Source organism: Eulemur rufifrons, chromosome 20, assembly GCF_041146395.1.
Source record: "Eulemur rufifrons isolate Redbay chromosome 20, OSU_ERuf_1, whole genome shotgun sequence".
Taxonomy (NCBI): domain Eukaryota; kingdom Metazoa; phylum Chordata; class Mammalia; order Primates; family Lemuridae; genus Eulemur; species Eulemur rufifrons.
Genome location: NC_091002.1, coordinates 1,479,020 through 1,501,799, shown reverse-complemented (window position 1 = coordinate 1,501,799; position 22,780 = coordinate 1,479,020). Strand labels below are relative to the sequence as shown.

The 22,780-nt window shown below is 43.1% G+C and overlaps 1 protein-coding gene and 1 non-coding gene across 2 annotated transcripts in view; both read left to right on the top strand.

Annotated features, from left to right (window-relative positions):
* Positions 1-22,780, top strand: part of LYAR (Ly1 antibody reactive) — a 27,073-nt gene extending 4,293 nt beyond the window's left edge. The window contains exons 2-9 of the mRNA XM_069495814.1: positions 4,668-4,841; positions 7,224-7,338; positions 13,031-13,138; positions 13,422-13,505; positions 16,921-17,329; positions 17,654-17,740; positions 21,601-21,686; positions 22,549-22,780. Of these exons, the coding sequence (XP_069351915.1) occupies positions 4,720-4,841; positions 7,224-7,338; positions 13,031-13,138; positions 13,422-13,505; positions 16,921-17,329; positions 17,654-17,740; positions 21,601-21,686; positions 22,549-22,683 (1,146 nt within the window). The 5' untranslated portion in view covers positions 4,668-4,719 and the 3' untranslated portion in view covers positions 22,684-22,780. The remainder of the gene's footprint in view (positions 1-4,667; positions 4,842-7,223; positions 7,339-13,030; positions 13,139-13,421; positions 13,506-16,920; positions 17,330-17,653; positions 17,741-21,600; positions 21,687-22,548) is intronic.
* Positions 19,843-20,004, top strand: LOC138401356 (U1 spliceosomal RNA). Its single transcript, XR_011236506.1, has one exon. It is a non-coding gene; the product is annotated as a U1 spliceosomal RNA (small nuclear RNA).

Sequence of the window (22,780 nt, the reverse complement as noted above, 5' to 3'; positions counted from 1 at the left end):
GCAATCTTAAGCAAAAAGAACAAATTGAGAGGCATCAGTTTACCAGACTTCAAGCTATACTACAAGACTATAGTAACTAAACCAGCATGGTACTGGCACAAGAACAGAGACATAGACCAATGGAACAGAACTGAGAACCCAGATATAAAACCATCCTCATATAGCCATCTAATCTTTGACAAAGCAGACAAAAACATACACTGGGGAAAAGAATCCTTATTCAATAAATGGTACTGGGAAATGATGCTGGGAAAATTGGATAGCCACATGTAGAAGACTGAAACAGGATCCGCACCTCTCACAAAAATCAACTCACAGTGGTTAACAGACTTAAACCTAAGGCATGAAACTATAAGAACTCTAGAAGAAAGAAAATGTTGGAAAAACTCTTACAGACATTGGCCTATGCAAAGAATTTATGAAGAAGACCTCAAAGACAATCACAGCACCAACAAAAATAAATAAATGGGACCTGATCAAATTCAAAAGCTGCATAGTCAAGGAAACTATCAACGAGAGCAAACAGATAACCTACAGAATGGGAGAAAATATTCGCATCCTACACATCCGGTAAAGGGCTCATAACCACATTTATTTAAGAATGTATTTCGATATCAAACGGCAAATTTCAAAAATGCTAAAAGTGCAATTGCTTTTGCACTAACCTAATATGAAGGTAGATGTGTGGATTAAGGACCATATTTAAAGGAGCATGAGTTTGGAAGGGGACTGGGTATAGCATTGTTGTGCAAATTAATAGCTCACTGGGAAACCTTTCTACTGTTGGGAAAGGATGAAGCTTTCACATCTTGGTATCTTATTTAACTTTTCACACAGTGCTTTGAGATAGATATTAGACCCATTTTATAGATAAACAGATGCTGGGAAGTTAAGGTGCCTTGAGGTCATTTAGTTTTTAATGATTTTTTGTGGCATTAGCAGATGCAGGCTCCAGCTCAGGTCCTCTACCCCTGAGTCCAGGCCCAGTCCAACAAAACCTGGCGACCGTCTTGTTAAGGGAAGACTAAGGTGTCTGGCCCCTTACTGCCTGACCACTGGTTGCTGCCCAGCACCTGACAGCCTCTCCTGTGACATGGGTGGTCTCCTTGCCCAGTATGGGGTGGCCTTAGAATTAAGACTTAGGATTCTATGGAAGGTCATCTGTTAGAGCCTTTACTTTTTTTTCTCTTTGGATGAGGATCTCAAGGTCCCAGATGCCAAATAATGGCCAGGCAAGTGGCAAGGACACTGCAGTTCAAGATGGAGGCAGGGCAGGACTTGGGCTTGTCATCTGGCCTTTCAGGCCACCTCTGCCACTTCCTGTGACTTCAGGAAGATATCTTAACCTCTTGAGCCTCGGTTTTCTCCTGCAGACAGTGGTGGCATGGTCATGGCTGTTCTGGAGGTGTTAGTTGCAGTTGTGATCATACATGTGGAATGGCTTTTAGAGAGCCAGTGGTCATGGGTTCTTTCGTTGAGGCCCTTGTTGTCTTTTTCTTGGGTATGACATGTGCTGAGAGCTCAGTAAATTGACCATACAGATAGAGGAATAGATAGCCAGGAGCACACACGGAGGACCTGGTCTGCCGTGAGTGAGAGCACCCAGGTGTATCTGGGTAGCATAGTACCTGACACACACTTAGGATTCAGTAAATGTCTGCTGAAATGAGTTAAAGTGACTCACCTGGGGTGAGAACTGGAGCATGCTCTCACCAGTCCAGGAACACTGCTTTCCACTTGCCTTCTCTTTTAATACGCCCACACATCTAGAAGGAAAAGTGGGTAGAATCTCTGTGGCTGTATTGGGACCTGCTTTGGGCAGTGAGGGAAGGAAAAGAGGACTGTTATTTAGGTCCAGCCCTATAAAAAAAAAATGCTGTCTTTTTACACTTAGGGCTAAAAATTGGAAATCTGTCACTTCTGAACCTGGTGGATAGGGTATCCTCAAAGTCTTAATGTAGTTTTAAGCTTTCGTAACTTCAGAAGCATAAAGGTTGCAAATTTACGGAAAACATCATTTGAAGTTTAATTATTTACATTTCTTCCACGTTTATCTAGTCTTGTGGAATTTGAATAATATGGTTTTGCTTTTTTGTTTTAGGCAATGTTTGCTATCTTCAGTTAGAGGGCCTGAATTTCCACAGGATGTCTTTTTGTAAGTTTGTAGCATTTACACTTATGAAATTATTAAGCCTACTCTAAGACTTGGGACACCCTGTCTGCTGTGCAGTTAAGCTGGTTTTGAAGGTCTTGATGGTTTTGAGCTTTTCTTTGCAACTTAAATGGAAGGTATTTTCCCAGGGGACTGGGTTGGGTGTGAGGCATAATCAAGGTGACTCTTGGGCAGGTGCTGGGGTGTCCTGGGCTCTAAATAAGGGAGAGGTAAGCTTCTTACAGATTTTATCTCATTAGACAAGCAGGTGGACATGCTGTTGTGATTTCATGTCAAATGGAAAATTCTGGAGGAAGGCAGGAAGAGACTGAGCTCTGACTTCCTGTGCAATCCACACATTCTGCCTTGAAAAATAAAGACCAAATGAAAATGGTTAGAAATATTTTTCAGAGGGACATGTGACCAAATTCCAATCCTCTCCTGAACTGATGATTAATTAGACTATGACTAATCTCCAGAGGGGTAGCATGTTTGGGACAGATATTCAGAGCATCTTTTTGTCGACATCACTGGCTGCTTTCAGTCCATGTATTTTTTAAGTCCTCACCTTCCACAACAAGCTGTCCAGTGGGGAGTCTCCCCATTGGATCACAGGGCTTGCTAAAACCTTTCTCCCCTCTTCCGTCAAGAAACAGAATAGTCCTCAGCAACAAAGGTTGGAAAGCTCTGAGCCATATCTGCATCTCAGGAGGTGTTTTTCATTGTTGTATCTCATCATGAAAGTACTTTAAAGTCTTTTCAACAGATAATTTGGCTTATCGAAGCTGCTTCTACCTTGTACATACAATGGCAGTCCATTTCTTGGTGACTAATTAATGATTTACTCTTGTACTTGCAGGGAAGTACACCTCCAGACTACTTGATAATGTGATACTGGCTCTTGTTCCAACCTTTGTTCTCCCGTATGAGGCAGAATGGCTGCTCCTCTTGCCTGACATATACTGAACATCCATCTGCTTCATGCAGACTGGTGAACTTTGAGGGAGCTGGGTCATGGGAGACTGTATCACACATCATTACAATAATCAGATGAGATGACAGTTTGCAGCGCATCCCAGGGTAGTCATCTTTGCTTTCCTGAGGATTCAATGCTAGGCTGTAGCTGACCACATGCCTTCCCTTACCAGCTTACCCTGATGGTAAGTTAGTACCATCAGGAGGGCACCTGGGATCCGGGGCCAGGGGCCCGAAGTTTATACATAGCATAGAAAGTGAACTGGTGTCTGACAGCCTTCCACAGGACAAGAGGCCTCCACAAGAGACCGGCTGGGCCTTTTTAAACCCTGGAGTTACAGCCAGGACGTACATGTCCATTCAAGGCTGCATGGACACGAACAGCTCTGGTCCTTGCTTAGGTGTGACCTCACCAGCAGTGATCTGGAGCATGTTGGTGGAGGAGAGGTGGTGATCTCATGCATGAGAATTCTCTATGAACCAAGGGTAGATGATGTGTGCCAAAAGATTCTTCAGTGAAGTCTTGGGTAAACAGCTCTCTGTTTTTGCTGTGAAACTTATTTATGATGTAAAACAACAGTGCTCTTTTAGAATCTAGTGATTAAAAAATTATATAAGCATGGAAAGTTACGACTTCTTTAACACTTTTAGATGAATTTGTGTTGTGTTGAGCACAATGGTAGTATTTTCATGAGATTTTTAAATGGTGGTTTTGTGTATGTGCAGACACACTTCACGTTGGGGCAGAGCCAGGGATACCTGGGTTTGTGAAATCCTCCCGTAATTCAGCACCCAGCAGTTGGGACACCTCGATGTGGTTCCATTTCTCTAATTGATCTGACAAGAAACCACATAAAGGAGATCCCTGTCCAGTAAGGCTGAGGGGCATATCCTCATATTCAACACCTGTGGATATGTAGTAATGTCGGTATGTTTTTAGTGCTTACAGAAATTGTGTCTATAGAATTGCCTCTTCTCCACTTTCTCAATTTCCCTCAATTTTCCTCTGGCTATATTCTTATTAGATTTGGGGACCTGGAATAGTTTGAGTATAATCTAAATTGCAATGCCTTCTAAATGCTTCATTTTATATATTTATATATGTATGTATATAGAGAGAGCTTAAAGTTATTAGGGGAAGTAAAATGTGTCACTTAATGGCCCCAAAGCTCTTCATCTTCCAATCTACCAGATTTAAATCCTGGTTCTGTTACTTGGGCAAGTTACTTAATGTTCTGTGCCTCAATTACCTCCTGTAAATTTTGAACAGTAGCGATTTTTCTTTCCTAGGGCTATGATGTGGATTAGATAAGTTAATACAGGTAAAGCTCTGAGGATAGTACCTAGCATATGGTAAGCATGCATTCCCCAAGTGTTAGCTGTTGTTATTGTTAATGATAATTATATGGGTGGTAGTTATGTAGATTGCTAATCAACTTTGATTCTGTTATTTTCATGTGAAATTATGGTTGAAAAGTTAGCTATATGAATCATTTATTGGCAAAGTTTCAGTATACAATGATAATTTTTTTTTTTATAGAGAAGACTTAAAACCTATCTTGGATAGAGACTATTTAACCATTTAGCTGAAAATGGTATTTTTTACATGCAATGCATGTGGTGAATCAGTGAAGAAAATACAAGTGGAAAAGCACGTGTCTGTTTGCAGAAACTGTGAATGCCTTTCTTGCATTGACTGCGGTAGAGATTTCTGGTAAGCTCCATGTAATTCATATAGATCCATAATAAAAGTCCAGATCAGTTTTGGAAGCCCTGGCCCCATAAAACTTGGAAAAATGAGGCAAATTTGAAGAAAGAAATTAAGAAAATGAACTTGTAGAGTCCATTGATTAAAATAGGTATGATTCTTTGAAAAGTACCTTAAAGAAAGACTTGCTTTTTAAGGAAGTTTTTGCCAGGCATGGTAGGTCATGCCTGTATTCTCAGCACTTTGAGAGGGCAAGGCAGGAGGATTGCTGGAGGCCAGGAGTTTGGGACCAGCCTGGGCAACATAGTGAGACCTTGTGTCTACACAAAATGCAAAAATTTAGCCAGGCACAGTGACGTGCACCTGTAGTCCCAGCTACTCGGGAGGCTGAAGCAGGAGGATTGCTTGAACCCAGGCGTCTGAGGTGGCAGTGAGCTATGATGACGACACGGCACTCCAGCCTGGGTGACAGAGTGAGATCCTGTCTGGAAAAGAAAAGAAGTTTTCAAGAGAAGGAGGAATTATGGTGATGAGAGGGTTTGATCAGTCAGTGGCACTGGTTGCTGTGTTCTTGCCACTGTTATCAGGCCCAGGGAAGGAGCCACATGGAGAGAGGCTCCAGGGGCTTTGGGGTTGGTTGTATTAGACCAGGGTATCATGTGCCCATCACACTGAAGAGATGGACTCAGAAACCAGAACATAGATTTATGGATTCACAGGGGAAGATGACTGGTAGCAGAGGAGACCAGGTCCTCCCTGGAAAATGGGAGGTGCTGGCGGAAGTGATGTTCCTCCTGGCCCCACACGTGTGTCGGGAGGCACTTGCACAGGGGAGGCCTCTGTGCAGGTGGATGATGAGTGGGGAGGCGAGGGGCGGAGCCCGATGTGCTCAGACACTGCTTCTCGAGGTGGGTCATTTGCAGAGGGCTCCCCTCTTCAGTTTGGGTTGATTCCCCTTTAGCTTCAGGGGGTTCAGGTGAAAAGCTGGCTTATGGCTGCATTTGTCCCAGTGTCCTCTGTGGTATTTAGATGGTATTTGCTTATAGTCCATTGTAATTCATTCTAGAGCAATGATTTTTTGGGGCGAAACTGCTAAACTCTGTTCAGACCCAATCTTTTTTCTTTTTTTTTTTTTTTTTTCTTTTGAGACAGAGTCTCGCTTTGTTGCCCTGGCTAGAGTGAGTGCCGTGGCGTCAGCCTAGCTCACAGCAACCTCAAACTCCTGGGCTCAAACGATCCTCCTGCCTCAGCCTCCCGAATAGCTGGGACTACAGGCATGGGCCACCATGCCCGGCTAATTTTTTTTCTATATATTTTTTTAGTTGTCCAGCTAACTTTCTTTCTATTTTTAGTAGAGACAGGGTCTCTCTCTTGCTCAGGCTGCTCTCAAACTCCTGAGCTCAAACGATCCACCCGCCTCGGCCTCCCAGAGTGCTAGGATTACAGGCGTGAGCCACTGCGCCCGACCAAGACCCAATCTTAAGAGGAAGCTTGATATATAAAATAGGTAAAAATTGGGTGGTTTTAATTAGGGGACTTGTCTCCGATCTTGTCCCCAACATTTCCCTGAGGAACCCTACAGAGCTTTAAAAAGATCACTTAAGAGAGAATCGAGTTTTCTTTTTTTGTAGGACTCTGAGACTCAGAACTTTCAGTGACCTGATACTGCCATTTTATACCACCTTATAATTTATAACAACAACTGATATTTTTGAGACAGAGTCTCACTCTGTCACCTGGGCTAGAGTGCAGTGGCATCATAGCTCACTGTAACCTCAAACTCCTAGGCTCAAGCAAGCCTCTTGCCCCAGCCTCCTGATTAGCTGGGACTACAGGTGATGCCTGGTTAATTTTTTCTGTTTTTAGTAGAGATGGGGTCTCACTCTTGCTCAGGCTGGTCTGGAACTCCTGGTCTCAAGCATTCCTCCTGCCTTGGCCTCCCAAAGTGCAAGGATTATAGGTGTGAGCCACTGTGCCCAGCCTAGAACTGATTATTGATGGCCTACTATATTTCCAGGAACTCAGATTTTTGTAATTTAAGATAAAACTACCCTATTGCAGAGAATTTTATTTTCTTTTTTACTCAGTTTATATATACTTGTGACTAAAAAAAAAGAAATACTGCCTATCTGTTTGGTCTAAGATGTTTGTATATAAAAATGGGTGAAAAATTATAGTGGGTCTTGTATTGAAGAGTTTGGAAGCAGGGAGGTGTGGTTATGACCAGGAGGTCATAAAGACGGCGAGCGAAGTAGGTGGGTGCTTGTGCCATGGACATACTGAAAAAATACAGTGTGGACCACAGGAGGTAGGAGCAGCATGCTGGCACTAGTCAGGGCCTGCAGCCTGGGTGTCAGTCTAATGGTGGAATTTTTGATCACTTTAAAGGGGCGATGACTATAAAAACCATGTGAAATGCATAAGTGAAGATCAGAAGTATGGCGGCAAAGGCTATGAAGGTAAAACCCACAAAGGCGATATTAAACAGCAGGCGTGGATTCAGGTAACGTCTTTCTAATTCATGGAGTAGCTTCATCTGACACCTTCCTCTTTCTTTGGAAGCCCAAGAGACTGAGTAAATGTTATCCCTGCAGACAAGTCCTGGAAACATCATGTCCTAGAATAGACTGAGGTTGAACCAAACCACTTGAATAAGAGTTCTTTATTTTTCTGTTAGTATCATTGCAGTACGTTGTGTCTGCAATCCATGTATTTTGCAGATTTCTTGCAAAAATACTTTAGAATTCTCACTAGGTTTCCCCCAGCTATGAAACTGAGTGGAAGCTTTCTAATCTTTCTGTACGTTTAGTGATAATGCGACTTTTAAAACTCAAACTATGTTAATCTGTCATGTCTGTCAGTCATCAGAATTAGGCAAAATAAAGACACTTTCATTAATATAAAAGTACATGTTTTCACTTTGGTTAAGTAGAAAATTTATTGGCAAAAGCATTGAAATCCCTAATTCACTGAGAAGCGTAACTTGTGAAATGTTACCATGTACAGAATAGATAGCAGCAGGAGGGACTCAGAAAGGAAGGCAGGAGAGTGAAAAGACAGATGTCATATATGTGGAAAAATGTCCATAAAACCACCAATAAAAATAAAGTTATTCCATTTGATGAAAGTTTTCAATGTGAGTTTTCTGATGCTGACTATGTTGAGTAGCGTACTGATTGAGCATACTCCTAGGCAGGCAAGTCTTCTGTTCACGAAGGACTTACAAAGTCTGCCCAGTGCAGATGGAGAAGCTATTGAAACCTTGGCTAAGATGTTTAGGCTGGTGACCATCAGCCACACTTTTGGGCACTCCATCTGTAATCCTTTGAGAACCAGATTACATTCCTAGGCCCTGAGTTTGAGGAACCTGGGTCTATGAGTTCTACCTCTGCTTTCGTCACAGCCGCAGGAAATCCTCTAAAGCAGAAGTCAGCAAACAACGGCCCATGGCCAGAGGCGGCACACTGCCTCTTTATCAGTAAAGTTTTATTGAAACACAGCCACGTCCATTTGTTCATCTGTTGCCTTTGGCTGCTTTAGTGCTATAAGGGTGTCATTGAGTAGTTGTGACAGATACCTGCAAAGCCTAAATATTTATTCTCTGGCCCTTTACAGACAAGGTTTGCTGACCTTTGCTGTAAAACTCTCAGGCATCGTCAGCCCTGCTACTGTGTTACAAATCAAGAACTAACTTGTGGTTCTGCCCCGTCCGCTGGTGGCCGGCGGCTGATTCCTCTGTGCTAAACGGGCTGCTCTGGGACCCTTCTGACTGACGTGCATTTGGGATTTTGTTCTTTCCCTGAAATCCTTAAAACCCACTTTTTAACAAATAGAGTTAAAGAATCTTGTCAGAAGGGATCCCTGTTCTCCAAAAGCTTTTTATTAGTAGGTTGGGTATTTTGAAGTCATTAGTATTATAAAGAGCTCAGAATATTGATCCCCAGAGGGACCCTTTCTCCTTTCACAATAAGACTGGACTGTTTCAGACTTTGTCTCACTTCTTCCTTCTAGCATCTCCCCCACACTTGCAGAAACTTGCTCCCTTAAAAGTTCTGCTGGATTTCACCTGCTGGATTCCTCCCTTGGGGCTGGCTCCTCAAACCTCACCTGTGTCATTTCTGACACTCTGATCCTGCTGCTCTCTTTTTTTTTTTGTTAATTTTTATAGCTTTATCATTTTAATAAAAAATAGGTGTGCATTAATTTTTAAAAAACACTCAAGTAATACAGAAAAAACACAGAGAAGAAAGTAACACACGAGAGCAAAACTAGTCAGCTAGAACAGACCGGTGTGAATGTTAGCCGAGCACCTCAGGTGTCTCCGGGCTTCCAGCCAGACTGTGGATAGCAGATTGGGAAGAACATTTAGCATCTCACACGGGTCGCAGTGTTTTCCTCTAAACCTTGTCGCCAGTGCCCTGTTCTTCCCTGACACTGCTGGCTGCTCCAGCGAGTGCTGGGCCTCATTCTTTCCCTGTTGACGTTTGTCTTGTTTTCTTGGTGTACGTTTTCCTGCCTGGGTGCCTGAAGCCACTTCCTTATCCTTAGTATCCTGCATCGTTTTTTCTGGTCTGTTTATACGTGGATTCCTAACGGCAGGGACATTTTCCTCCATTATGTTTGTTTAGCTCCTAATGTTGGCTCATTGGTGACCTCCTTCCTGTCTACCGATGTCTCCCAACTTTAATAATTCTTTCTTTCCTCTGCCTTCACTGGGATTGCCAGATGCGTTTTCTCTAGGTCTCTAATTAGATTTTCATCTCTGTCCTGTTCTTATTTCAGATTTATTTATTAGATCTTAATGTCATTATCTTATTCTCAGTTTATGCCCTAGTCCCTATAATGCCCACTTTTATCTGATTCTTTTGATCACATTTGGTTTGTTTATATTCTCTTCTTCAGTTTGTTTTTTCTTTTTACTGTGGTTAAAGTATACACAACATAAAATTTACCCTTTTAACCATTTCAAAGCATACAATTAAGTATATTCACATTGTTCTACAGCCACCCCTAGCATCCATTTCCAGAACTTTTCTATCTCTCCAAACTGGAACTCTGTCCCCATTAAATGCTAACTCCCCAATCTCCCTCCCCAGCCCCTAGTAACCGCAGTCTACTTTCTGTCTCTATGAATTTGACTACTCTGGGTATCCCATATAAGTGAAATCATACAGTATTTATCCTTTTGTGGCTAGCTTATTTACCTTAACATAATATCTTTACCATAACAGTATCTTCAAGGCGCATCTGTGTTGTAGCATGTGTCAGAATTGCCTTCCTTTTAAGGCTGAAAAAATAATCCATTGTATAGATAGAATATATTTTGTTTATTTCTCTCTCAATGGACACTTCTTACTCTTGCCTGTTGTGAAAAATGCTGCTGTGAACATGAGTGTACAAATATCTCTTTAAATCCCTGCTTTCAATTCTTTTGGATATATACCCAGCAGTGGAATTGCTGGATCGTATGGTAATTCTATTTTTAATGTTTTGAGGAACCTCTGTACTATTTTCTGTAGCAGCTGCAGCATTCCCACCAGCAATGCACAAGGGTTCCAATGCCTCCACATCCTTGCCAACGCTTGTTATTTTCTAATTTTTTAAGGGTAGCCATCCTAATGGGTGCAAAGTGGTATCTCATTGTGGCTTTTGTTTGCATTTCCCTAATGATTACTGATGTTGAACATCTTTTCATGTATTTATTGGCTATTTGTATATTTTCTTTGAAGAAATATCTATTTAAGTCCTTTGCCCATGTTGTAATCAGCTTGTTTGTTTTTTTGTTGTTGAGTTGTAGGAGTTCTTTATATTTTGAATATTAGCCCTTTATCGTATATGATTTGCAAATATTTTCTCCCATTCTGTGGGTTGCCTTTTCACTGTTGATAGTGTCCTTTTTTTTGTTTCATTTTTGATACAGAGTCTTATCCAGGCTAGGGTGCACTGGCATCATCGTAACCTTGAACTCTTGGGCTCAAGCAATCCTCACCACGCCTCAGCTTCCTGAGTAGCTTGGACTACAGGCATGCGCCACCATGCCTGGCTAATTCTTGTATTTTTTGTAGAGACAGAGTCTCACTATGTTGCTCAGGCTGGTCTTGAATTCCTTCCCTTAAGCAGTCCTCCCATCTTGGCCTCCCAAAGTGCTAGGATTACAGGCATGAGCTGCCATACCTGGCCCTTTGATGCACAAAAGTTTTTTAATTTTGATGTAATCCAGTTCATTTTTTAATTTTATTGCCTGTGCTCTTCATGTCATATCCAAGAAATTATTGCCAAGTCCAACGTCTTGAAGCTTTTCCTCTATACTTTCTTCTAAAGGTTTATAGTTTTGCTCTTAAGTTTAGATCTCTGATCCATTTTGAGTTAGTTTTTATATATGGCATTAGGTAAGGGTCCAAGTTCATTATTTTGCATATGGATATCCAGTTTTGTCAGCACCAGTTGTTGAAAACTGTCCTTTCTCCCATTGAATGGTCATGGCACCGTTGTTGAAAATCATTTGACCGTGTATGTAAGGGTTTCTTTCTGGAGTCTCTGTTCCATTAGTTTGTATGTTTATCTCTATTCCAATACCACACTGTTTTGATTACTGTAGTATTGTAGTAAGCATGAGACTTCCAACTTTATTCTTTTTCAAGATTGTTCTGGCTATTTTGGTGTTCTTTGAGATTCCATGTGAATTTTAGGATTCACATGGAATTCTGTCTCCACTAGAAAGAAGGAGTTGCATGTGGATTTAGTGTCCATGAATACTGGGCATTCTCACCTACCTCAACACTGTAACAGTAAGAGGCTGCCCATGGCCCCCTTATGCCTATCTAGAGGAATAGCTTGTTACTGTGTGTGGGGGGAAAACACACACACACACACACACACATATATAAAATATATGTATATAAACTGGATTTTGATAGGAATTGCATTGAATTGTGCTTTGTGTAGTATTAACATTTTAATGATATTAAGTCTTCCAGTCCATGTACACGGGATGTCTTTTCATTTATTTGTGTCTACTTTCATTTATTTTAGCAATATATTTTGCTTTTCAGTATATAAGTCTCTGCCTCTTTGGTTAGGTTTATTCCTGCCAAATTCCGTTTATTTTGATGATGTTGCAAATGGAATTATTTTCTTAATTTCCTTTTCGGGTTCATTTTAGTGTATGGAAATGCAACTTGATTTTTGAGTGTTGATCTTATATCCTGAAACTTTGCTGAACTAATTTATTAGTTCTAACAGTTTTAGGGTGGAATCTTTAGGGTTTTCTATGCGTAAGACCACATTGGCTGGGCACTATGGCTCATGCCTGTAATCCCAGCACTTTGGGAGGCCAAGGTCGGAGAATCAGTTGAAGCCAGGAGTTCAAGACCAACCTGGGCAACATAGCAAGACCCCTGCCCCCCCCACTTTTTTTTTTTTTTTTTTGAGACAGAATTTCATTCTGTTGCCTGGGCTAGAGTGCTGTGGCATCAGCCTAGTCATAGCAACCTCAAACTCCTGGGCTCAAGCAATCCTCCTACCTTAGCCTCCCGAGTAGCTAGGGTTACAGGCACTTGCTACAACGAACGCCCAGCTAATTTTTTGTTTCTATTTTTAGTTGCCTGGCTAATTTTTTCTGTTTTTAGTAGAGATGGGGTCCCGCTCTTACTCAGGCTGGTCTTGAACTCCTGACCTCAAGCGATCCTCCCACCTCAGACTCCCAGAGTGCTAGGATTACAGGCGTGAGGCATTGCGCCCAGCAGCAAGACCCCTTTTCTACAAAAAATATTTAGAAATTACTGGGGCGTGGTGGATTTGAGTCCCAGCTATTTGGGAGGCTGAGGTGAGAGAATTGCTTGAGCTCAGGAGCTCCAGGCTACAGCGAGCTTTGATCATGCTACTGCCCTCTAGCCTGGGCAACAGAGAGAAACCCTGGCTTTTAAAAATGAAGAAAAGACTACATTGTCTGTGAACAAGGATAATTTTACTTTGTCCTTCCAATTAGGCTATGCCTTTTATTTCTTTCTTGCCTAAATGCGCTGGCTAGAATGCCAGTACTACGTTAAATAGAAGTTAATCTATATATTTTTAAGCATCGCATAAATGCAGAATATAGGTTTAAAATGTGAACCCTTTAGCTACAGCAAGGACTTTTTAGTTTGGCTTTCATGAAATTCATGTGTCAATTGTTTTTGTTTTTATCTTTTTTGTAGAAAATTAATGAATTAATAAAGAGACCGAATGTCAGCCCCAAAGTGAGAGAACTCTTAGAACAAATTGGTGCTTTTGACAATGTTCCCAGGAAAAAGGCAAAATTTCAGGTATGGGTTGGATTCACTTCCCTGTATGGAGGAGCTGTGTGGCCAGTGACTGAGCTTGTGTGTACTCGTCAAAATGGGATAAATTACAGGGGCAGGGAAAAGCCTACCTAATGAGTACATTGGTCACTATTTGGCTGATGGGCACATTTATAGCCCTGACTCAAGCATTACAAAAACTATCCATGTAACAAAAACATTTGTACCCCCTTAATATTTTGAAATAAAACAAATAAAAAAAAAATGGGATAAATGGTTGTTTTTTTTTGTTTTGTTTTTTTTATAGAATTGGATGAAGAACAGTTTAAAAGTTCATAATGAATCCATTCTGGAGCAGGTGTGGAATATCTTTTCTGAAGCTTCCAGTGGTGTAAGTTCTATCTAATTTTAGATTTGCAGTGTGGCGAAAATTCATAGTACTGAAATGGGAATGTCTTATTCTTGGAGGTCGAGACAGCCTTCTTTTTCAGAGAGCCTCTTTGTGCCTCCGTTTATGAGAAGGAATGAACTGAGTGCACAGCGGAGAAGGTTTCCTTATTGTGCAGAGACATATTTAATCCCAATGTTTGGTAATGGTGCCAGCTAACATGTAACGATTTGCTTAGACATCAGGCAGTGGCATGCTTTGGTGAAAACGGGAGCTTTGGATTTCTGACAGCCCTGGTTCGAGTCCCTGCTGTGCTGTTTGCCTCACATTTGATCTTGGGCATGTTATTCACCTTCTGAGCCTCAGTTTCCTTAACTAAAAAAATGTGGATAGTAAATGAATATTACTATACTTACTAAAGGCCACGCACAGTGGCTCACGCCTGTAATCCTAGCACTTTGGGAGGCCAAAGCAGGAGGATCACTTGAGGCCAAGAGTTCAAGACCAGCCTGAGCAACATAGTGAGATTCCATCTCTACAAAAAATAGCCGGGTGTGGTGGTGCAAGGCTGTAGTCCCACATACTCAGGAGACTGAGCCAAGACGATTGCTTGAGCTCAGGAGTTTGAGGTTGTAGTAAGCTATGATGACACCACTGTACTCTAGCCTGGGCGACAGAGGAGACCCTGTCTCAAACAAAAATAAAATTAAAAAAATAAAAACTTACTGAGTGTCTAATCTGTGCCAGTCCCCGAACAAAAAATCTAAAGTATCTCAGGTGGCGATGGTGGTGTTATGAAGAAAAAACAGGGTAAGGACATAGTGATGAGGTGTTCTTAAGATAAGGGGTTAGGGGGCCATGGGCGGCCTCTTAATCTTGTAGTGTTAAGGTAGATGAGGATGCCCCAGTATTCAGTGGGCACTCAGTTCTCATACAACTCCTTCCTTCTGCTGGAGGGAGCATTCCTTTGATTAATTAAATTAGCTGCCTGTTAGTCAATGGTTTGATAGTGAGAGGTCCTAAATGTGGAATATACATGCAGAAAGTCTTAGTTTGATATCATTTAGCCATATTGTTGATTACATTGTTAATTTAAAATTTTTTTCCCCCATTCAGTTGTACTTTGCTTCCATTTGGAGCTTTATCCTATTTGGAGACACATATCAGTAGTTTCAAAAAACAAAGTTCTGACTGGTCTTTTATTCTAGTCAAATTATCAAGGGTTGATTTGCTTTGTGCAGAGAGAATCATTTTGGCAGCAAATTGAGATCAAAATGAAACTTTATCTTGGCAGTATATCATTTGTGTCTTTCAGAATATACAGATTGGGCCTTTGAAACCTTATAACCAACCACTTAATTGGGATTTATGTGGCACCTATTTTTTAAAGGTTATTTATTTTAACTAAGAAACAAAGGTGTGAAATTGCTTAATTCAACTGCAGGGTTTAAAAAAATCATATTTTCCAGTTTCCCTTTTGAAAGAACATATTAAAATATCTTAAACATACTAAAATTAAATGATCAGTCAACAGCCCATGGTAAATTCCTTTGCCTTTGCTCTGTGACCCTCCCGGCATGTCCCTGGTTTTGTCTGCAAAGCGAAAGGTCCTGAGGTTTTCTCTGTCCACACATCAGTGTCTGTCCTGTAACTGCTCACCAGGCTCAGGCTGGGTGCTTTTCTGTCCTTCTCAACCCCATCTCAGCTAGCCTGGTCACTGTGGATCCAGCCATCATTAGGCCAAAGTCCTGCCTGCATGGAGCTATCCTCTAACAGGGGAGACAGGCAGCCACGTATATGTGTCACAGAGTAACATCTGGTCCTGATAAGTGCTGTGAGGAGGCAGAAGGCAGTGGAGAGGCTGAGACTAAGAGAGGAGGCTCTGGCAGGCAAGTCAGTCCAGGTGTCGAGGAGAGCATGGAATGAAGGGGGAAGAAGATGGGGAAGAATATATTGAGCAGCTGCTGGATGGATGAGCATGTGCATCCTCCCTCCCTCCCTCCCTCCCTCCCTCCCCCCTCCCCCCTCCCCCAGCCCCCACCAGTGGCCAAGGAATTGGTTTGGGCATAGAGGCAAAGTGGTAGCTGGAGACTTGGTCTAGATTGGGTAGCAGGGAAGCTAAGGTCTCAGGCATTCAGTGGTCGTAATAATATTTTACTAGAAGATACCAACAGAATTGTAGAGTAGATGTAAAGTTTCTTTGTCCTAGTCTTCCTCCTGAATCTATTTCTGAATTCATCCATGAGCCTTGATGGCTCAGTGTCTCTGAACCACAGCTACTGAGAAAACGTCAACTATTTAGTTCAATATCTGTTTCCTAACGCTGCTCTTCCAACTAGAGATTGAGCATTAAGGTGTGAAGTCTTGGACTCTAGCGAAAGCCCGTCCTCCTTTATTTGGTCCAGTTTTAGGGATAATAGTTCCCCTTTGCTACCTACAGTCTCCCAGAGGAGGAAGACCGTAGGTCGCTTGCCCTCTCCTCTGGCTGGCAGTTAACAGAGCTGGAACTTGCACCCAGGCCTGCAGGTGCGTCAGCCTGCTGGTTTCTGGCACCCGCAGCAGCCCTGGAGCTGCTGCCGCTGGCCTGCTCCCTTCCTCCCAGAGGCAGTGGTGTTCTTGGAGCAGTGCGGGATGTTGCTCCAGGTCATCGCTTGAGGTAAGGTAATGTAGCCAACGGAAAGCTGGTCTTCGTCCAGTGCGTGAAGTTTGGTTCTCTGTGGTTCCTTACTCACAGTCCTTTCCACTATATCCAGGCGTCCCTGGACCATCCCCTGAGGACAACTATCTAATATGAATAATGATGATAATAACAGTTCCTTTGTCTAATATTAATACTTGATAATTCACAAAACTTCGCATGCATTGGGCTGGTTTATTGAGCATCGACCGTGCTGGGCACCTACGTGTCTTCTCCCGTCTTCTCCGTCCATCCTGGTATAGGGAGGTATTGCCACCTCTCATTTCACAGATGAGGAAACAGGTTCAGAGCAGATGAATAACCTGCCCTGGGTCGCCTGACTAATTAACAGAGCTGGAACTTGAACCCAGGTCTGCAGACACGTGAACCCAATGGTTTCTCCATACCTAAGTGCTTTTCTCTTCTTTCATGCAAAAGAGAAGTGAACAGTGAGCCAGAATGAACGGTCTGGCTCAGGTCACATAATTATTCTTCCTTTTCCCCGTGGATTGAAAAATGTCTGTTCAGTGCAGAGGGCTGTGGGCTGGGGGAGTTGTTCCCATTCTGCATATTACTGCTTCAGTTTAGCTGTGGGGGGTGGGGGGCCCACAGTTATAAAATGGTAAGTGATAAAACCATTTTTCTTCAACAGTTTATTTAGTCATTACATGCGATGATGTGAACACCTGTGCTCACACATTTAGAGTGAGTGTTTGTGTGTTTCTTTTGCTTGGTAATAAGGAGCCAGTCAGGAAGGGACAAGAGCCACAGGCGCACAACCAGGTGACAAATCCCTGTGCAGAGACCTCCAGAGCGAATGATGCCAGGGAGGAGCGAGCAGAGGCAAAGAAGAACAGAAGGGAAAGGAAGGAAGAGCGGCAGAAGAATCGGAAAAAAGAAAAGAAAGAACTAAAATTAGAAAACTCAAAGAGTCAGAACCCTAAGAAGCGCAGAAAGGGACAGGAGGCTGACCTTGAGGCTGCTGGGGAGGAGGCCCCCGAGGCCGGTGGCTCTGCAGGGATGGAGAGCAGGAAGAAGAGGCGCAAAGGCCAGCCTGCGGAGGAGCGGCAGTGGGGACACGGAGCCGGGGGGCCGGGGCAGGGCGCCGGCCAGGAAGAGACGGGGAAAAGGAAGCGGAAGCTCTCAGAAGGTAAGCAGCTAGCTTGTGCTCTAGGATTCATTAAAGAATGTTAAAGCTGTGAATTTGGGTTATATGCAACCTGTTAGACTTTGTGTTTGAAGCAGGCATGGGTAAGAGCGTGAGCTTTGGGGTTAGGCCAGCCTGGGCTCAGTCCGGGTGGGTGACCTTGCCCTCAGCCCCCCAGTGCCCCCTCTCCAGCCCAGCGTGACAGGTTGCTCGGAGAGTCAGTAGGGTGAGGTGTGGAGTGTGCCTGGCATGAGTAAGGTCTCATTGGATGGTAGCTGCTAGCATAAATGCAAGATCTTTTACTTTTTAATGTTTCTAAATACTTAGTTGAAACAAATTCTAAGAAGAAAATGATGAAGATCCCAGGACATCCTGAGGGTGGAGAACTGGAAGACCATGTGGCTCCTGCAAAAGGTATCATTTCCATCATTTGAAAAGCAAATGTAGGGTTTTGTAGGTTGGGGCAGGGGCCAAGAGATGCCCCCTTCTGGGGAAGGAGGAGGTGAACTGGGCACTTCCGGCACGGTCTTACCCTCCAGAGGCATGTGTAAGGATGTGAAAGCAAAATCAGTTCTCAAGGATGTGTGGGTCATTCCAATAGGGCTTCTGTCCCTCTGTCTTTAAGGAAAACCGTAAGGCAATCTGGACTAGAAATATATATTGTCTTTGGAATTTAGAAGAAACCCAGTATGGCTTTCTGAGACCCTGCCCCCTTTTCCCCTTCCCAATTCTCTTGTCCCTGCCTCTCATTATTCCCCTAGAAGTACCCTCAAGTCCACCCAGACTGGGCTGTTCGCTTCCCCATCTCTGGGTCTCTTCCTGGTGTCTCCTTGCTTGTGACTCCATGACCACCCGCTCTTCTTCAACCACAGTGTGTGCTTGTCGGAATCCAATCCCTGGCCATCGGGGTTCCTTTTAAATGCTGCTGCTTCCACAAAACTGCTCCCGCCTCCCTGGACCTGAAGCATCCCTCCAACTGGGAGGTGGCAAGTCCTCACCTCTGTCCTCCTGCCTCCCCACCCTGGGGTGCTGCCAGTCCAGAACAGGCCTCAGGACCCAAACGGGGATCACAGCTTCGTCTGCAGAAGTTCTTAACTGTCAGGGCTGGGTTCCATCTCTTAGCTTAAAACCCCCCTCCCAACTGTGTATACAGTAGTCCCCCCACGTGCAGTTTTTAGGACCCTTGGTCCTAAAATACTAAATGGAAAATTCCGGAAGTGAGCTATGCCTGAGTTTTAAATTGCACACCATTCTGAACAGTGTGATGGATGCTCTCGCTGTCCTGCTCTGCTCCTTCGTCATAAGAAGGGTGAGGACAGTGCAGTATCGTATGTGAGAGAGAAAGAGCACATTCAGGTGACTTGCTGCAATAGATTGTTAGAGCCGGTCCAGTTTGTTATTCTCGTTGATCTCCTACTGTGCCTCATTTGTACATTAAGCTTTATCATAGGTGTCCCTGTTGAGTTAAATGTTTTCTTTTGAGATGTTGTAGCTTCATATGCACTTGTAAGAAGTAATGGAGACTTACGTCCCCTCTGGTGTCCAGGTGTCCTTTGCCTCGTTTCCCCCGAGGGGACACTTTGCAGAACTGCAGAGCAAGGCCTTGGCCAGGACGCGTGTTGGCCACACCCACTTCCTCTCACCCCCAGCCCCTCCTTAACCTCTCACTATCTATCACTAACCTGGCCTCCACTTCTGTAATTTCCAGAATGTTCTGTAAATGGATTCCACGGCATGTGGCCTTTTGAGACTGGCTGTTTCCACTCAGCATTAGTCTGTGGAGGTTCCTCGGGGTTGCCGCGCCTGTCGGGAATCCTGTCCTTTTCGTCAGTAGGGCGTGGCCCTGGTGCAGAGTCCTGCGCTTCTCTGAGCAGTCACCTGCTGACCAACATCTGGGTGGTTTCCAGTTTCTGGTTATTGTGAATAAAGCTGCAGTAAACATTTATGTACAGGCTTTTTTTGTGAACATACGTCAGTTTTCCTGGAATAAATGTCCAGGAGTGCAATGGTGTGTCATATGGCAATCGCGTGTTGTTTCATTTTTAAGAAACTGCCAGCCTTTTCAAGAGTGGCAATGCTATTTTATGTTCCCACCAGGAACGTGTGCGTGATCCAGCTTCTCCACATCCTGGCCAACGCTGGCTGTTGTCACTATTTTGTGTATTCTTTTTCCATCCTGCTAGGTGTGTAGTAATAGCTCATTGTGGTTTCAGTTTGTAAGTCTCTAATGGCTAATGATGTTGCACATCTTTTTGTGTGTGTATTTGCTGTCTATATATCTCTTCATTGAAATGTCCCTGTTTTTTTGCCCATTTTCTAATTGCATTGTTTCGGGTTTTTTTCCCTTTGTTTATTTGTGTTTATTGTTTTTTACGGTTGAAATTTGAGAGTTCTTTAAGTATTCTAGCTATTAGTCCTTTGTGGGATATGGGGTTTGTGAATTTTTTCCCAATCTATAGCTTGTCTTTTCGTCTTCTTCTTTTTTTTTTTTTTTTTTTTTTTAAGGACGTGGTCTCATACTTACCTGGCAGGGGAGATACCATGATCACGAAGGTGGTTCTCCCAGGGCAGGGCTTAGCCACTGCACTCCAGATGTGCTGACCCCTGCGATTTCCCCAAAGGTGGGAAACTGGACTACATAATTTGTGGTAGTGGGAGACTGTGTTCACGCTCTCCCTTGGGGTAAAAAAAAGACATGTTCTCGCTCTGTCGCCCTGGCTAGAGTGCAGTGGCATCATCATAGCCCCCAGCAACCTCAATCTCCTGGGCTCAAGCGATCCTCCTGCCTCAGCCTCCTGAGTAGCTGGGACTATAAGTACACGCCGTCACATCTGGCTGATGTTTTTATAGAGAAGGAAGTCTGGCTATGTTGCTCAGGCTGGTTTTCATCCTCTTAACAGTCTTTTGTAGAGGAAATGTTTTTCATTTCAATGAAGTTCAGCTTATCAATTTTTTCTTTTATGAATTGTGCTAAGAACTCTTGACGTAGCCCTAAATCCCAAAGATTTTTTGTTTTCTAAATTAGTTTTTTGGATAGAGCTTTTTTACAAATAAAAGTGTTATATATTTAAGGTGTGCGACTTAATGTTTTACTGTATGTATACATTGCAAAATAGTCACCATATTCAAGCTAATTAACACATCTATCACACATTGAGTATTTGTGTATGGTGAGAACACTTAAGGCACACCTCTTAGCAAATTTCAAGTATACTCTAAATGCTTTTTAGTTGTACATTTAAGTCCATGGTCCATTTTGAGTATGTTTTATGTAAGGTGTAAGATCTTACTTAAACTTTCCGCTTTAGCTGCCTTTCTCTCACATGACTTTGGGGCATGTAGGGGCATCGCCTTGTTACTGGCAGGTAGGGACAGAAGCTTAGGCCTCCACTGGGCCTCCATGGGCCCTGGAGGATGGATACTCCTTGTTCTGCCAAGCAGAGCTCCCCATGTGGGTCCAGTGTGGATGAAAGCCCAGAATTCCTACCTGGCTTTTGCTGGCATTGGGTGAGGGTGGAGCCACGGTTTTTTCTGTTTGGCTGGAGTTGAGTGGTTGTTGTGTAAAATGTTTCCGTCTTGCTAGGCTGCCCCTTTCCTGGTCCATTGCCAAGAGAGAGCAGGCAATGGGGCTTTCTGGTCTGTGCCTGTCGGTGCTCCAGGGTGCTAGATTCATCAGCTCCAAATCTGGGGTACAGGAGGCAAAAAGCTCACCTCCCACCGCTCTGCAGCCCGAGCTCCCAGCCAGTCTCTACTCTTTCAGTGTCGTCTTGTGTTTGTTGTATATATAATTTCAGGGTTCTTAGTTGCACTTAGCAGGAGGAACGGGGGAAAGTATGTCTACACCATCTTCTCAGGAGTGGAAGTCCCCTAGATGAGTATTTTTAGTCCCTCATATAATAATTTGTGGTTGTCCTCACTCTTGTTCAAGGTTAAGCTCCTTTTGCTGGTGTTTGTCTTCCAGACTGTGTTTGACAGCCCCATGATCTTGGTGGATGCTCAGTAAATTTTAACAACTTTGTTTTTCTACAAGCATTTGTAGAGATGATGGTGCTTGTTTGTGATGCTTATTTAACGTGCTCACTCTGAGAACGAGCACTTCGAAGAGAAGTAAGTGCTTCTAGGCCACTGTGATTAGACAAAGCAAGTGACTGCTCCGTGGTGCCAGGGTGCCCGGTTCACTGGAGTTTCCCAGGAAGCAAATAGATATTGCAGAAATAGATACTGCAGAAATTGCCTTCTGGTAACTGTCTAACATATTATTCTTTATGTTGTAGGTAAATTCAACTGGAAGGGAACTATTAAAGCAATTCTAAAACAGGCCCCAGACAATGAAATAGCAATCAAAAAGCTAAGGAAAAAGGTATGGTGTATGAACACATCCAGGCGTATAATAGCTGGGGAGAATTTATTTTAAAATGTACAATTGGGCCGGGCGTGGTGGCTCACGCCTGTAATCCTAGCACTCTGGGAGGCCGAGGTGGGCGGATCGTTTGAGCTCAGGAGTTCGAGACCAGCCTGAGCAAGAGCGAGACCCCATCTCTACTAAAAATAGAAAGAAATTATATGGACAGCTAAAAATATATATAGAAAAAAATTAGCCGGGCATGGTGGTGCATGCCTGTAGTCCCAGCTACTCGGGAGGCTGAGACAGGAGGATCGCTTGAGCTCAGGAGTTTGAGGTTGCTGTGAGCCAGGCTGACGCCACGGCACTCACTCTAGCCTGGGCAACAAAGTGAGACTCTGTCTCAAAAAAATAAATAAATAAATAAAAAAATAAAATGTACAATTGTTATATACATATTTTTAACCTAAACTACTGTAAGTGTGAGTGTGTGTCAGTGGTCCGTGGGGGGGAACTGGGCCAGAACCTGTCACACAGCCACAGCCGGGCCTAGATTTGGGGCTTGTTTATAACTTTGAAGACAGGCTCCATTTATTTAATTTTTATTATGTTTGAAAATTATTGTTTGAGATATTTTGCTCTCTTTTGCTTATTGTAGAGCAATGGTTTCTCTTTTCTTTAACTTTGTATCTGTGTATGATACACGCACGGCCACGTGCTCATAGCGTGAGTTTTCACAAGCAGAGCACACCTGTGGAACCAGCACACGCGTTTCTTTTATCTTTCGCTGTTGGCCTACTTTCTGGGCTAAGGAAAGAACATCTGAAGGTAAATTTCAATGATAAACACACCCATTTGATGTTTGTTTTTCTCTGTGAAGGTTTTAGCTCAGTATTACACGGTGACAAGTGAACATCACAGATCCAAAGATGAACTCCTAGTCATCTTTAACAAGAAAATCAGCAAGAACCCCACCTTTAAGTTATTAAAGGACAAAGTCAAGCTTTTGAAATGAACATTTCTGTATTTAAAAAGTGAATCCATTCTACTGACTTCTTCCTTTCACTGCTGTTTATAAAATGTGTAGTGAATTATAATAACTCAGACTGTGC